Source organism: Etheostoma spectabile, unplaced genomic scaffold (assembly GCF_008692095.1).
Source record: "Etheostoma spectabile isolate EspeVRDwgs_2016 unplaced genomic scaffold, UIUC_Espe_1.0 scaffold00006416, whole genome shotgun sequence".
Lineage (NCBI taxonomy): Eukaryota > Metazoa > Chordata > Actinopteri > Perciformes > Percidae > Etheostoma > Etheostoma spectabile.
Genome location: NW_022603377.1, coordinates 67,207 through 84,167, shown reverse-complemented (window position 1 = coordinate 84,167; position 16,961 = coordinate 67,207). Strand labels below are relative to the sequence as shown.

Sequence of the window (16,961 nt, the reverse complement as noted above, 5' to 3'; positions counted from 1 at the left end):
TCTGATGACACAGTGTTTGTTGGTTGTGTCTCTGAGGGAACCGATCTGGAATACAGGTCGGTTATCAAGGACTTTGTCAGCTGGTGTGAGCTCAACCATCTTCAGCTTAACACCAGCAAGACAAGGAGATGATAGTCGACTTCAGCAGGAAAACATCCCCTTTCTCCCGTGAGCATCCAGGGATTGGACATTGATGTAGTGGAGAGCTACAATTCCTGGGTGTTACCTAAACAATAAACTGAACTGGACTGATAACACCCCAGCACTCTACAAGAAGGCCAGAGTCGCCTCCATCTGCTGAGAGACTCAGGTCCTTTGGAGTGTGTAGGACTCTCCTCGGACCTTCTATGACTCTGTGGTGGCCTCTGCCTCTAGCTGTGGTCTGCTGGAGGGGGGGCAGAGCAGCCTCGAGCAGACTCAATAGACTGATCAGGAGACGGCTCTGGTCCTGGACTGTCCTCTGGACCCCCATAGAGAAAGTAGGGAGAGGAAGATTTAGTCAAGCTGACATCCATCATGGACACACCTCTCACCCCCTACATGACACTGTGGGGTCCCTGAGCAGCTCCTTCAGCAGCAGACTGATACCCCCCCCCCTACATGACACGTGGAGGTCCCTGAGCAGCTCCTTCAGCAGCAGACTGATACACCCACGGTGTAAGAAGAGAGGTACCGCAGCTCCTTCATCCCCGGCCGCTGTCAGACTCTACAACACCTGCACTACCTGATGGTTGTAGTTTCTGTTCCTGTTTTTCTCCCATCTATCATCACACACTTTCTGTTTATCTTTAATATTGTATTTATATGTTTTATTACAAGTACTTACTTTTCAATATTTATGGTCTCCGGTTAATATAATTTAAATTATGCTACCGACTCTTGCTTCTTTGCTCTAATTACACATTCACTTAATTTTTAACGTCACTTACAACCCCGCAATTTGTTTCTCTTATCATGGCACCGCACTTTAAATTCCTTTTGTGTGACGGCATTTGACTTACTCCCTACCATATTTTCATTGTCTATTTCTTGCCTGTATTTCTTGCCTGTATTTCTTGCCTTGTATTTCTTTCATGCTTACTTGTTTGTGTGTTATTGTTTTATTTTTTTGTTTTTTTGCTGTTGCTGCTATGCTGCTACTTGTAACGACAGAATTTCCCTTCCCCTTCGTGGTATAATAAAGTATAATCTAATCTAATCTAATCTAATGATAAAACCAGATTTCTTTTGAGTGAATGTGACTCATTGAACCCCGTGTGGCCCCTGGGGGCCCCTGAGAGAGTCCATGTAGCTGACAGCGTTGAAGCTACCCTGATATAGATTAACGTATGTACACATGGAGTTGGAGTGTCTGGGGGGGGCTGCCGGCCCAGCTGCTTCTACCCGAGAACAGAGTAGACCCGGTATCTGCGCACCACAGGGGGCGCTGTGCAGCGAGGCAGCTGGACCGCTGGGGACATCCAGCTCAGAGTAGGTGAGCTCGTCTTCAGTCTGCAAGAAAACCCAAAGCTCAAACTTCATCAGCTGACTCTACTCGCCTGCTTCTTCAGGAGCAGCATTTCAGAAGGAGCTGCTGATGGAAACTGTTCACAGGGTTGGAGCTCTGAATCTGTTGTTTACCCATGAACATCTGTATCAGTGACACCCCCCCCCTTTCTGTTCACACTTCCTCCTCTATGGCTTTAGAGACAGTTCAGTATGATCACTAACTGGCCTGGTTCCTGTTCCTCTATAGGTTGCTTTTCTCTATTGATGAACAAAATAGACAGATGAGAGTACTCCTCTAACTATATTAATTTAACTTTAATATTCTGAGTAAATAACTGGATTTCTTTTTTTATTTTGAAAACATTAAGCTCATTTAAAATCTTATTTTGTCCACATCTTCTCTCTATTCTAGAAAGTCCTTTGCTGTACGATAACTCTTCATTTGTCTCAGGCCACGTCTCAAAGCCTCATCCGACACATAAAAAGCCAAATGAACATTATTACATGACTCATATGATGACCAAAGATAGGTAGGTGCTAGGGACAGAGAAACAGCTGTGGGAATAAAAACTAGTCCCTATCAGCTGCAGCCTGAAGGGGTTTCCTGACCCCTAAAAGCCAACCACACCCTTGACTTACTTTCATCTGAGAAGTGGGTGCAGTGACTAAGCTGTAGTCCTCGGTGGTCTCTACTCCATCTGGTTTGGTGTATTTGGCGTAAGTGTAAACTGTGGACACTTCTACAGGAGGAGATGTGCTCTGTCTGTCCTCCTCTGATCTCCTCATACACTGGGTTGGCCTGCAGGAAGAGATCAGGGCTTGGATTAATATCAGCTGGTTGATTTGCTGACACTACTGATGCTGAGATGTCCAGATGAACCCAAACGCACCTTTGTAACATGAGAGTACTCAGGTTCTACAGGAGGTTCTGAAAAAATTCTTTCAGAGGATTAGAATAAAGAGATGAATTATAAAAACTTTTGTGACTTCATTTAAACAAAGAGCTTTCTAACTTTCTGGGCCGACCTTAAAGCTTCTATATATGAGATTTAAAACATTAATATAGCAGCAAACAACCAGCCTGTAGGAGTCCTGAGCAGAGCATGAAGTCCCAGTGGGAGATGTTCTCAGAGCTTCTCTGGTCTTTGTTTGGTAGCCAGGCCGGCCGCGGGCCTGTTTAGAGCATGTGAGTCCCTCCCTTTGAAACTGTTGCCCCCCCCCCTCTGTATTAAAGAGATGTAAATATGTTTCATGCTGTCTGGACGGTGTGGACGGTCCCTGTGACCTCTGGTCCTTCATACTGACTGTGTTTTACAGAGTCTCCAAGAATGGACCTCGTCTCTTCTGTCTCTGTTGCTGTAGATGAGTCTCCTCTTTGGAAACGTCTCCTGAGAGAGCACTTCGGGGGACTGGAGCCATCATTGTAATGGAGTCTGAGAGACCCCGTCCCCGTTGTTGCAAAAGACCCTCAGTGGACAGTGGCCCAGGACACAGTCGTCCATGTGAACATCCACCCTGCCTGAGATGGAGCGCCCTACGAGCTGTTTCTACTGTTTGAACGGAGTTTCAGTTGAAAACCCAAGAAACACAAAGCTAAAGCAAAAATATATGTACTGCTTGAAATATAACTCACAGCTAAAATATATGTGTTTGCTTGAGTATAACTCTCACCTAAGATAGTGTTTTTAAATACAACTCACAGTGAAATATATATTACTGCTTAAATGTGCCATGTAACCCATTAATGACTTGTTTTGATGAAAGTTGTACTAAATATTAGAAACAGCTAAAACTAAAAAACTTATTTCGTTAGGTGTGACCTTTGTCACCTTTTAAGTGTGCTAAGGGTCACTTACTGTAACAAGTGGAACTGGTCTGAACTGGTCATCTGCTGTGGCCACCTGTGTGATAACGTAGTGGTGGAATTACCCTGTTTTTCCAGAAGGGAGGGGGTTTTTAGCCTTGACTTTTAGTATAAATATGAGTTGATGTGGCCACTTTCTTCAGCGAAAGCATACCCACTTCTTGGGTTTTATCTAGTCTCTGATTTTGATACTCTTTCTTTTAGGGCAGAAAGGGAAGGGAATATTTCTGTTTTTTGTACTTGTTTTGTTTGATTATTCCCAAATAATAAACCACCTGAGCTTGTTGTGAGCCTAGGGGACCAAAAGACTTGTATTCCTTGATTTTAGTCATTTAATTTCTCTCTCTCACACCTCAGCTTTCCGAGGGTAGAAGTTTCCCTCTCATGAGGGCAGTTAAGACTCCTCTTTAACCACCTGGGCGAGTTGCAGCCCGGCGGGGATCGACATTGACAGTCAGACCTCCTGTTATCTCCTAGTGGGAGTGCATTCCCCATCCGCTCTGCCGGTCAGAACCACCGAGCACTTAGCTCTCTCTCGGACCGGCGACCAACGAAGGCTAGCGGGCGTCCTTGAGAAGGAGGGGACCTCCGGTGACCCTGGAGGAACGGTTCCTAACCGTGAGTACTAAAGAAAAATCATTGGTTGTAAGATCCCCTCGGGCAGTGCTTAAATATACAGGGGACACGAGCCTGTTAGTGGGGGACGTCTGGGGTAAAAATCTGAAAGGCCTCTTGCCTGCCTCGCCTCCGGTTTCCCTGATCCGGGGGGGGCCCTTTAACTTAGCAAGGGTGTGTGTGGTCTCTAAGTAAAAAGAACTAAAAATAATTATTACTAAAATAATAATTACTAATTCATTTTAAAAAGGTTAAATTAATTAGCGAATCACTGTGTGTGGATCGACATCTAGCATTTTACAATCAGGGAAGTATCAAAGTAACTCCTTTTAATAACCATCCCCCCGCTGATAGTAACGGGGGTTTATTATACGGCAGAAGCGGCATAGTAGGGACGGGGGAGGGAGGGGGTTACTGGGGGAAGGTATAAAAAGTTTTAGCCTCAACCAAACGCTAGAGCGATACCAACCTCAGTAATGTCACCAACCGTTCGACACTACAAAGGTCTGTGTCTCTGTAGCGTGTTAATGGTTGGAATATGACTTCGCTGATCTAGTGGGTGACGTATGTGTGTGTGTGTGGTGTGTGTTGTGTGTTTGTGTTTGGTGTGTATGTGTTTCCTGTAGTCTCACCTTTGGGTTTCTTGTCTCTCTTCCTGCAGAAAATCAGCAAAGCTGCTGATAATATGAGGACCAGGAGGACCAGAGGCAGAACCACATACAGCAGAGTTCTCTGGGCTGTTGGAGCAGAAGAACACGTTGGTTTGACACTTCCTGGTCCATTATTAAATATATCTGGCAGCAGAAACTGGACTACAAGGTACATGAGGGACCTGAGAGATCATTCATGCTGTGTTGGCCAACTAATAGTAACATCAACTTCATCTTTTTAATTCAATACTTTATAACCATTTTATAACATTTAAACCAACAAATATATGTTCTATGCAGACGAGCATACATATCCATGTATGTGCTGTAACAGTATATTCAAATACACACAACAAAGTAACCATACCTGAAGCTGGGTGTTTCTTTCGAGGCTCGCTGGCTTCAGGGGAGGATGATGAAGGTGAGGAGGATGATGAAGGTGTGGAGCTGAAACTCTGTGATGTCATCAGTGTGGAGGATGATGGGACTGATGGTGGAGAAGGTCTGGGAGGAGAGGTTGGAGCTGTGAAACATTAAAAACCCATCAACCAGTCAGAGAGTGATTGTAGAGATCCAAAGAAGTGGTGCTGACCAGATGCTCCCTGCAGAGAACTCGGTGCTAACATCCATGTGTTTTAATCCCACAGCTAAATGCACAAGGTCATCAATGGGTTTGGTGCTACAAGACTCCATCAGCTGCAGTGGGGGGGCCGTCTGACTTCATCACATATTTTACACATCAGCTGTTAAAGGAGCATTCATCAGAGTTCCCAATGTTGGAAATATGCAGCTCTAAATACAACTGTTAGACTAAACATGTTGAGTTATTGGAAACATCAGCAGCTGTCAGTGAACAGTTAATAACATGACTCTCAGGAGAAACTCACCCTCTGGAACTCGGAGCTCAATCTCACAGTATGATGATGAGAATGATCTAACCAAACCCCATCTGTACCGTCCTGAGTCAGACTGAGTCAGGTTTCTGATGCTCACATACAGAACATAAGAAAATGTTGAAATCTTTATATATTCAATACTGTATCGGCCTCTGTGATCTGTGTCCTTTTCTGTCTCAATGAGAATGTCTCCGTCTTCACATTCATCCTTACAGAAGATTTTTGTGTTTCCAAATATACTGAAGGTGCATTTAATTGTGATGTCTCCTCCTTCAGTTCCTGTTCTCTGGATGATTTCTGCATTGATGAGACCGATGTTTCCATCCTGCAGTGCTGTTAAAAAGATGACCAATCAATAGTTACTATGTGTACTTCCTGTAAGATGTTGCAGTCTGATTTGTTTCACATTTCCATAAATCAAACCTAGATCCCCTCAGTCCTACTGGAGCGTCCCAGTTCAACAGTCTGGGACTGAGGGGTAACACTTTAAAACAACAGAGATCTGGATTCTTTCAGATTTCAACCATTAAAATAATCTCTCAGTCTGACTCAGATTTACTGTTCTCCAAGAATAGTTTTATTAGCTAGTTTCCTTTTCTCGGACTCAAAATTCTTTTTGAACCAAAGTGTTGGATGGTTCCAGTTTGTTGAGCCTCACAGAAAATTAATGAGTGGCATCTCATCTCAATATTAAAAGAAAACATAAAGTCAGAGCCTGTTGTGGTGAGTTTATCACCTTCCTTCCTCTTTCCTCCCTTCCTTCCTTTCCGTGAATCTTTATAGGTTTAGCTCTGTGTGTGCAACAGAGTCTATTCATGAGAAACTGTTTTCCTTGCTGCAAAGCTGAACCGAGCGACTGTAAATGAAGAAAATAAGAAGAATTTCAGAGTAAAAAGAGAGAGAATGCTAGAAGTAGAAGCTGAGTTTACTCACTGAGGAGAAGAAGCAGATCAGAGACTGACCCACGTTCATGTTGGAGGATCTGATGGTTTAACGCTGCCTCTCTTTCTTCTTCATCACTGGTAAACCAGGAACTGGTCACTTCTCTAAATGATGGAGGCCCTCCCCAACACATCACGCCCCCCCCCCCTCCTACTCTCCTCCCTTCTTGAGTCTTTCTAGTGGGAACTTAAAGAGGCATTAATGTCGTATTGATGTGTACACTGAAATAAATCTCCATCTTTGTAAATATTTTTTCATGTTGTATTTTTCACCAAGTTTAACCTGTTTAAAATGAATCAACTCATTTCAAGATGTTTCTAAAGTGGACCTGATCTATTTTCAGGTTCATACTTGTATTTTGTCCCTTTTGTGGGAGAGAGAAATAAGGCACTTTAGATTTAAATGAAACTTTTTTTTCTTTTGACAACAATTTCAACCAATAAGTTAAAAAGTCAAACCCCAAAGAGATGCAGACTGATGTCCAGGGAAAGACTTTCAGTCTGACTGGAGCTTTCTGATCTGTGGAGGAAAAAGTTTATTTTGCATTTTTGATCCTTGACAACAGCTAAGTGGGTCACTTGTATACTTGTTGATTCACTGTTGTTAACTACTATTATTGTTTTGTCTTTCATTTATCAATTGTATTATTGTTTTGTCTTTCATTTATCAATTGTATTATTGTTTTGTGTTTCATTTATCATTATATAACTTGTCTTGATTGCGCATGTTTTGAGAACGGCTTTCTATCGAGCTCATGTTTTGAGAGCCGGCTTTCCTGTTTCGAAAACATGGTTTCGAGGCAGGACGCCGGACTCACCAATGAATGGGCTGGTAGCGAGGATTGACCCCCCCCCCCGCTCACACACCATCCTTGTTTGTTAAGAGAATAAAAAGACGGAGGATCCCTCGGCCCGACAGAGTCAGCTGCGAGTCACGTACGGGACGTCCAGCCATGCTGCTCTGTCCGGACTGACGGCTCTCCAGTCCTGTGTCAAGGTAAGAGCTTTGGAGTAGAGTTTACTCTGCATCACGTACTGAGTGCATGTGTGTTGTATGCTGTTTGCTTTGCTGTTTTCTGTGGGAAATAAAGTGACACATTTATTATAGCAGAAAACAGTCTGTGTGATTATTGACAGAGTAAGCCAGTTGCTTGCTGCTGTGCCGTGATCTGCGGGGAATAAATAAACATGTTTGTTTTAGCGGAGCACGGCGTTTGGGTTTGTTGACAGTGTGAGCCTGTTGAACACATCTGTACTGTAGTCCGCGGGGGATAGAGACAGGTAATCCTAGCGGAAGCAGTGTTTATAGTGCTTATTTGCTTGCAGCCGACCACCCCGCAATCCTGTCTAAAGATTTTCGCAAACAAGATCTACAGGATGTCACTGAGTGCTGATGTCACCACCTGGGGGAGCCATAGACCAGAACCCCACAGGGGGCTGGGTAAGTCTAGCCCCGTGGTGGAGGAGGAGAAATGGACTCAGGAGGTCTTCACCTGGTGCTTCCATTTATTTCTTCATCAATCACATGGAAGTGCAGTATTGCACGGGTGACTTATTGCAAAAATATATCAAAATTTAAAAAACAACACAAAACTAAATACTAACTATTCATTTATCATCACACACTGATATTAAACAAGATGAAAGGCAGAATCAGGCCCTGACTAATGGCTCTGGCACCTGCACCCTTCCAGTCCAAAGCTGTCCTGCCCAGAGGAGCCTGGGCCTCTTTCCTTTAGACCACCATGGTGAATGAACCCTTGGGTAAATCCACTAACCTGCAATAAATGCCTTGGGTAGACCCATGACAGGCTGGACTAGAAGAACAGCTCTCAACTCTCTCATTCACATATTATATCATGTCATCTCATTAATTCACTTATTTCCACTAGTGGATTACAGTATGAAGGCTTTTCAAGTAATGTGGAGAATTAAGGGAGCGCCTTGGGCCGCCTGGTTTGACATCATGCTTTTTTCTCCTCTCTTTCTTTCGTCACTGATTTCAGAAACACTGGACTACAACTTTATTGCTGAGTTTGGGGACAAGAAGGCAAGGACCGTGCCTTTCACTTCTCCAGCTGGTAAGTCGGAGTCTTTATAAAGCGATAGAAGAATAAACGGGACATGCAGCTGAGCTGCCAAGCTGTAGGGCAGACGGCCTAGTATTCTGACAACTAAATACACCGCTATCTCTCTTAGCACCAAAACAAAACACTACTATCTCTGTGGCAACGCCTTTCCTCCTAGTTTGGCATCTTTCAGCACCATGGACAGAGGTACACACACACAGCAAGACACACATGAACAAACACACACACACACACGGTAAGACTACAGAGCTGTCTAAATGACGGCAGGCCCTGTGCGGGTTTACAGTCTACTTACGCATGCATCACCCCCCCCCCCCAAAACGTTTCTGAAACCCGAAGCCTGGATTCGGTGCATCCCTGATTTAAATGAGTCCGGACCAAGCCCCGAACCTCCTAAAGTCCTAGAAACACTTCTGGTTGGTAATAAAATCCTTCCCTGCCATGAGCAGCAGCCAGGCTTCACTGTGCATTCAGCAGAAACTCTTGCTGACGTCCTCATTGGTGTTGTATCTAAGAGAGAGTAGAGTAGATGTGGTCCGGATCCCTGGAGGCCGGATCCAGACTCTGGTAGGTGGAGTCTGCATGGGTGGAGGGTGGAGGACAGTTCTCATACAGGTCAATCTGAACACAAAAATACAATCAAAGTAAAGAAAAAAATAACTTAATTACACATGTCAAACACTGTGGCTCCACGTCTGGATATGTAATCGTGTGATGTGAAAGCAGAAGTTGTCAACATTAAAGGAACACGCCGACTTATTAGGACTTTTCTTATCACCGTTACCCCCAGAGTTAGACTAGTCCACACATACCCTTCTTATCTCCGTGCTGCTGTACCTCTGTCTGCCCCCCCCCCCCCCCAGCATTAGCTTAGCTTAGCACAGATGCTGCAGGTAACCGGTCCCACTAGCTACTGCTCCCAATAAGTGACAAAATACACCAACATGTTCCTGTTTACATGGTGTGATTTGTACAGTCAGAGTGTGTGTAAAAACAAGGTCACATGACACACAGCCCTCTTCTAACGGCATACTAACTGGGAACTATGTTCTAAGAAAGGTGAAGCACTGCTACTCTCTGCTACTTTAGAGGGAAACAGAAGCTGTGTAATTATCTGCATTTTTTTCTTTCCCCTCTCTAGTTGTTCTCAGTGAAGAGCAACTAATATCTAATATTGGATGTTCTAGCACAGTGGAATAAGCTGCAAGTTTTATATTTACTCTGATTTTTTTGCTCTGTGTTCATCTTAAACAACTCCTAAAAACAGATCTGGTTCCTAATCTGGTTCTCTCACCAGTGTTTGTGTCGCTGTTTTGTTTCAGTCAGGTGGACAGAAACATGTCTCCAAAGAAATGATCATCACCATGACTGCTGGATTTTTAAAAGATGACTGATAATGTATTACTCTGATGAGGAATTACTATTATTGGACACTACACACAGGTCTGAAATACACAACAATCCTCAGGTTCTCTACATAGACTAATGGAGACATGTCAGAGTGGGGGGGGGCTTGAACGAGCGACCCTCCGGTTCCCAACCCAACTCCCTACTGACTGAGCTACTGACACCCGTAGTCATGTCAGTGTGGTGTTAGTCTGGCCTTGCTGCTGCAGAGGAGGGTCTGGCTATTGATGGGAGAAAATCATGCTCTGGTTTTGTTGGCATTTCTTAAAACTGATCATAGTTGTGTTGGCGGTGCTAAGAGCTGGACGGAGCAACAGCGCCTCTGCAAATATCCTCGGAAGGAACTTTGTTCAAGAGTTTTTTAGTTTAACAGAGAATTCAGATTGGACAGATAGTCTAGCTAGCGGTCTGGATTTACCCTGCAGAGATCTGAGGACCAGGTAACCATAGTCCTCAGATTGGACAGATAGTCTAGCTAGCTGTCTGGATTTACCCTGCAGAGATCTGAGGACCAGGTAACCATAGTCCTCAGATTGGACAGATAGTCTAGCTAGCTGTCTGGATTTACCCTGCCGAGCTCTGAGGACCAGGTAACCATAGTCCTCATGAATCCAGTTTAAATGCCAAGACAAAGAAAGAGGAAGGTAACGGACATCTGAAAAACGACATCCGAGAAGACTGACATCCGGTTGAATAACGACATAAAAAGTCACACATGTCAGCACAGTGCATCAGCAGCCATATTAAAGATGACAGTGAGAGTTAACAAAGATAGATGAGATAGAGAAAGTCACCTCAGTCCTGGTGATGTCTGTGGTTCCTCTCTTGTTAGAACCTGAGGAACCGACAAAGTGTTTCTCTCTCTCTGGAATGAGGAATTATTAAAACTTGCAGATCATGTTGAAAGATAACTCACCATCAGAGTGCTCAGTCCTCTTTTTGTAGAAGAGCAGCAGAACAGCAGACACCACCACCACCACCACACCACCACAGGGACACACATACCCAAAACCAGGGGGAGAACTGGAGGAGAGAGAGAGAGAGAGAGAGAGAGAGAGAGAGAGAGAACAGAGACATGATGACAAATTTAATGAATTTCATCTGACGAGAGTAAAGATGAAAGAATTTTAAAAATCCTTGTGAATCTTTGTCATGATGTTGACATGAGTAATTAAAATGAAAATTGAAAGTTAAACTTTCTCTTGTTGTTGACCGTTGTGTGATGAGCTGAAACAGAAATATAAATCATAAATAAGTGTACCTGAAGGCACCTTGTTGGTTTCAGGAAGAGTGGTTGGAGTTGTTAACAACAAACACACAATCCAACACGTTTGTTAGAGAATTTACCTGAAACATTATTACTGTTGGGTTTTTAACCTGTGAATGCTGGATGACGAGTATTAGCCGCTTCAGGGCTCCTATCAGAGAGCACGACAACAATTACTAGGAGTAATATTATGCCTCATAAGTGAAATAGCCGGAGGCTGTCTGGTAAACATCACTATGGCAACAACACTGAGTAACAAGATAAACTCCACTCCAGTACTGTAGTACCAAGACCAAGACCACTTTCTGAAGGTCCCGTCTCGGTACCACCTTCATACCGTCGTGTCTCCGTCTCTGATAAAGAGGATTCAGGACTTTACTTGAAGACCCAGGAGATGTAGCTAAATGCTCTGTGCATAACTGTAACTGGATGTAAAACTTCCTTCAGATGAAACCACTAACTTGACTTGTTACTGTTAACCCCTTCTCCCCCGCCCTCCAACACGCATTCATAAGAAAGAGAAAGCAGGAGACAGGAGAAGCTGTGGGTGTCTGGTCTGGTCTAGTCTGGTCTAGTCTTGATTCGATATGGATACACTCTGGTCTGGTTTTATTCTCGGGATTGCTCTGCATGCTGGAAATCTCGCTGGATTCCCCGTTACCTTCTTTTTTCTCTCTGTTGGCGTGCTCCGGTGGATTTATGAGGACTATGGTAACTTGGTCCTCAGATCTCTGCAGGGTAAATCCAGACAGCTAGCTAGACTATCTGTCCAATCTGAGGACAATGGTTACCTGGTCCTCAGATCTCTGCAGGGTAAATCCAGACAGCTAGCTAGACTATCTGTCCAATCTGAGGACTATGGTTACCTGGTCCTCAGATCTCTGCAGGGTAAATCCAGACAGCTAGCTAGACTATCTGTCCAATCTGAGTTTTCTGTTGCGAGACTAAAACTACTTTTGAACATACACATGTTCCACCAAAACAAGTTCCTTGCAGAGACCATGTTACAGAGGCACCGTGGCTCCATCCAGGGTTTAGCACCACCCAAGACTATTATGATTGGTTTAAAGAAAGGCCGATAAACCAAAGCACATTGCTCCCATCCAGGAATGCTGTGTGGACTAGAAAGACCTTCCTACAGCAAAAAGAGAGCTGCACAGTTTTACACACCACTTAGCACACACCACCTCACTCCCCAGCCTCTCTGTCCCACCATTGTTGGAGATGTACCTGAAATGGCTGCTGGGGTCTGTGATGTCATCAGTGTGGAGGCTGATGGGACTGATGGTGGAGAAGGTCTGGGAGGAGAGGTTGGAGCTGTGAAACATTAAAAACCCAATCAACCAGTCAGAGAGGGATTGTAGAGATCCAAAGAAGTGGTGCTGACCAGATGCTCCCTGCAGAGAACTCGGTGCTAACATCCATGTGTTTTAATCCCACAGCCAAATGCACAAGGTCATCAATGGGTTGGTGCTACAAGACTCCAATCAGCTGCAGTGGGGGGCCGTCTGACTTCATCTCATATTTTACACATCATCTGTTAAAGGAGCATTCATCAGAGTTCCCAATAATGGAAATATGCAGCTCTAAATACAACTGTTAGACTAAACATGTGAGTTTTGAAACATCAGCAGCTGTCAGTCAACAGTTTAATAACAACTCTCAGGAGAAACTCACCCTCTGGAACTCGGAGCTCAATCTCACAGTATATGATGAGAATGATCTAACCAACCCCATCTGTACCGTCCTGAGTCAGACTGAGTCAGGTTTCTGATGCTCACATTCAGAACTGTATCAGAAAACAATGGATTTTTATATCTGATACTGTATCTGCCTCTCTGAGCTGTGTCCTCTTCTGTCTCAATGAGAATGTCTCCGTCTTTACATTCATCCTTACAGAAGATTCTCCTCTTTCCACCCAAATTGAAGGAGCATCCAACTGTGATGTTTCCTCCTTCAGTTCCTGTTCTCTGGATGATTTCTGCATTGATGAGACCGATGTTTCCATCCTGCAGTGCTGTTAAAAAGATGACCAATCAATAGTTACTATGTGTACTTCCTGTAAGATGTTGCAGTCTGATTTGTTTCACATTTCCATAAATCAAACCTAGATCCCCACAGTCCTACTGGGAGCGTCCCAGTTCAACCAGTCTGGGACTGAGGGGTAACACTTTAAAACAACAGAGATCTGGATTCTTTCAGATTTCAAGCATTAAAATAATCTCCCAGTCTGACTCAGATTTAATGTTCCCAGAGAATAGTTTATTAGCTAGTTTCCTTTTTCTCTGATCAATTTCTTTTTGAACCAAAGTGTTGGGATGGTTCCAGGTTTGTTGAGCCTCACAGAAAATCAATGAGTGGCATCTCATCTCAATATTAAAAGAAAACATAAAGTCAGAGCCTGTTGTGGTGAGTTGACCCCCTTCCTTCCTCTTTCCTCCCCCCCTCTCTCTCTGTGAACCTCTACAGGTTTAGATGTGTAGTTTCCTGTGATGAAGCTACAACAGACTGTAGTCAGGGTGGAGCAGCAGAACTATTCCCTCTGTTACAGTTAGAATATAGTATTAATAACTGCAGGGCATTGGGATTAGAAAACAAGTCCAGCAGAACTACAGGCACAGGTCAAAGGTCAACTAGAATAATAATAAATAAATAAAAAGTTAACCAATACCCAGAGTATGTAAAGTATTTAAAATGAGCTCCATCTCTCCCAGCTGTGATATTAAAGAGATAAACACATGAATGCATCAATAATTATGATATTTTAATCTGCATTATTCTGAAATGAGCCATTCTGCACAGTGAGAACTTTCACTTTTGGTACTGTAAGTACATTTTGATGATAATACTTGGTAAAAATGTTGCAGCATTGAGTTTTTAACCGTGTATTTGTACTGTTATTCAGAGTAAAAGGTCGAAGTATGACCGTCACCACTCATCACATCCTGTTAAACCACAGAAACCAACATGATGCTGGACTAATACAACATGTGAGAAACAGTTTCCCTTCTGCTGCAAAGCTGAACCGAGCGACTGTAAATGAAGAAAATAAAGAAGAATTTCAGAGTAAAAAGAGAGAGAATGCTAGAAGTAGAAGCTGAGTTTACTCACTGAGGAAGAAGAAGCAGATCAGAGACTGACCCACGTTCATGTTGGAGGATCTGATGGTTTAACGCTGCCTCTCTTTCTTCTTCACTGGTAAACCAGAACTGGTCACTTCTCTAAATGAGGGAGGCCCTCCCCCAAACACATCACCCCCCCCCCCCCTACTCTCCTCCACCCCTTTATTCTTTATTAAGTGTCTTCTTTAATCTGACAGTTTATGTCTGATGTTACATTAAAACTAGACTTGGTTGTTTCTTTAAGTCATATGTTGGAAAATCAATGTATGGCTATAAATTCTCACTTTTTGATTCTTATAGATTTATGTAGTCTTTTATGTGTATTCTTTCTTTAATCTACCAGTTTAACCTGCTTCAAAAGATCACTTTTTTTTCAAACAAACGTTTAGTCATTGTGTTTTATCAGAAGAAAATTAAATGGCAGCTGATTTTTTAATCGTTTTATTTCATTTTCCTGTAGAAAACTGCTGCTTTATGGAACATGAAGAATATGATTCTTATATTTTAAAAGTTGTTACAGCGTTGTGTCTATGAAACTATGCAGTAACAGTTGGTCAGTGTCATCCCGAGATGTCCTCTCATAACTCAGGTGTTCAGACTGAAAACACACCTCATAAAAATGCATATGGTTAAAAGTCTAGTTTTCTGTCAGAGCACTTGAATTAATATGCTAAAATATGAGTGGAATAATGGAATGGATACATGGAATATTTGCTTAACAATGCCCCAAAAATCCTGCCTATCACAGCTTCATATTTCTGCATAATAATGTCTAATTAGGGTGTGACTGCGTTGAGTGACAGGTGGGTGACCTAACAGGTGGCTAGCGTGTACAGGCCAATGTTGTCATGACGACTGGATTCAAACCTAAATACATCCACTATAGTTTGACATGTACAGAATAAATACAGATATAATAATATATAATATAACTGCTATTAAACATATACATTTGTGCAAAAGCAATAAACACAAAGAGCTAATTAAAAAACATATCTTTAAAAAAAACAATATATATATATATATATATATATAATATATATATATATATATATATATATATATATATAATATATATATATAAATGTGAGCTGTAACTGACAGCTTCCCCCAATAAATGATAAAACCAGATTTTTTTGAGTGAATGTGACTCATTGAAAGCCCCGTGTGGCCCCTGGGGGCCCCTGAGAGAGTCCATGTAGCTGACAGCGTTGAAGCTACACCTGATGTAGAGTAACAGTAGAGTACAGAGGAGGTGGAGTGTCTGGGGGGGGGCTGCCGGCCCAGCTGGCTTCTACCCGAGGAACAGAGTAGACCACGGTATCTGCGTCACCACAGGGGGCGCTGTGCAGCGAGGCAGCTGGACCGCTGGGGACATCCAGCTCAGAGTAGGTGAGCTCGTCTTCAGTCTGCAAGAAAACACAAAGCTCAAACTTCATCAGCTGACTCTACTCGCCTGCTTCTTCAGGAGCAGCATTTCAGAAGGAGCTGCTGATGGAAACTGTTCACAGGGTTGGAGCTCTGAATCTGTTGTTTACCATGAACATCTGTATCAGTGACACCCCCCCCCCCCCTCTCTGTTCACACTTCCTCCTCTATGGCTTTAGAGACAGTCCAGTATGATCACTAACTGGCCTGGTCCTGTTTTTTTGTGCTTTCTCTCTTGATGAACAAAATAGACAGATGCAAGTCCTCCTCTGACTATATTGGTTTAACTAACATTCTCTGAGTAAATAACTGGATTTCTTTTAATTTTGAAAACATTTAGCTCATTTAAAATCTATTTTGTCCACAATGTTCTCTCTATTCTAGAAAGTCCTTTGCTGTACGATAACATCTTCATTTGTCTCAGGCCACGTCTCAAAGCCTGCATCCAAACATAAAAAGCCAAATGAACATTATTACATGACTCATGATGACCAAAGATAGGTAGGTGCTAGGGACAGAGAAACAGCTGTGGGAATAAAAACTAGTCCCTATCAGCTGCAGCCTGAAGGGGTTTCCTGACCCCTAAAAGCCAACCACACCTTGACTTACTTTCATCTGAGAAGTGGGTGCAGTGACTAAGCTGTAGTCCTCGGTGGTCTCTACTCCATCTGGTTTGGTGTATTTGGCGTAAGTGTAAACTGTGGACACTTCTACAGGAGGAGATGTGCTCTGTCTGTCCTCTCTGATCTCCTCATACACTGGGTTGGCCTGCAGGAAGAGATCAGGGCTTTGGATTAATATCAGCTGGTTGATTCTGACACTAATGATGCTGAGATGTCCAGATGAACCCAAACGCACCTTTGTAACATGAGAGTACTCAGTTTCTACAGGAGGTTCTGAAAAACATGCAGTTCAGAGGATTAGAATAAAGAGATGACTTTATAAAAACTTTTGTGACTTCATCTAAACAATGATCTTTTTAAACTTTCTGGGCCGACCTTAAAGCTTCTATATATGAGATTTAAAACATTAATATAGCAGCAAACAACCAGCCTGTAGGAGTCCTGAGCAGAGCATGAAGTCCCAGTGGGAGATGTTCTCAGAGCTTCTCTGGTCTTTGTTTGGTAGCCGGGCCGGCCGCGGGCCTGTTAGAGCATGTGAGTCCCTCCCTTTGAAGCTGTTGCCCCCCCTCT

The 16,961-nt window shown here is 43.2% G+C and overlaps 1 protein-coding gene across 1 annotated transcript; it reads right to left on the bottom strand.

Moving 5' to 3' along the window:
• Positions 1-2,906: 2,906 nt before the first annotated feature.
• On the bottom strand, positions 2,907-14,419 carry LOC116678072 (CMRF35-like molecule 9). The gene is made up of 4 exons (XM_032508158.1): positions 14,330-14,419; positions 5,505-5,846; positions 4,980-5,140; positions 2,907-3,035 (listed from the first exon to the last, which is right to left on the bottom strand). The coding sequence occupies exons 1-4, from the start codon at positions 14,367-14,369 to the stop codon at positions 2,907-2,909; spliced, it is 672 nt and encodes a 223-aa protein (XP_032364049.1). The 5' UTR covers positions 14,370-14,419.
• Between the last annotated feature and the right edge of the window lie 2,542 nt (positions 14,420-16,961).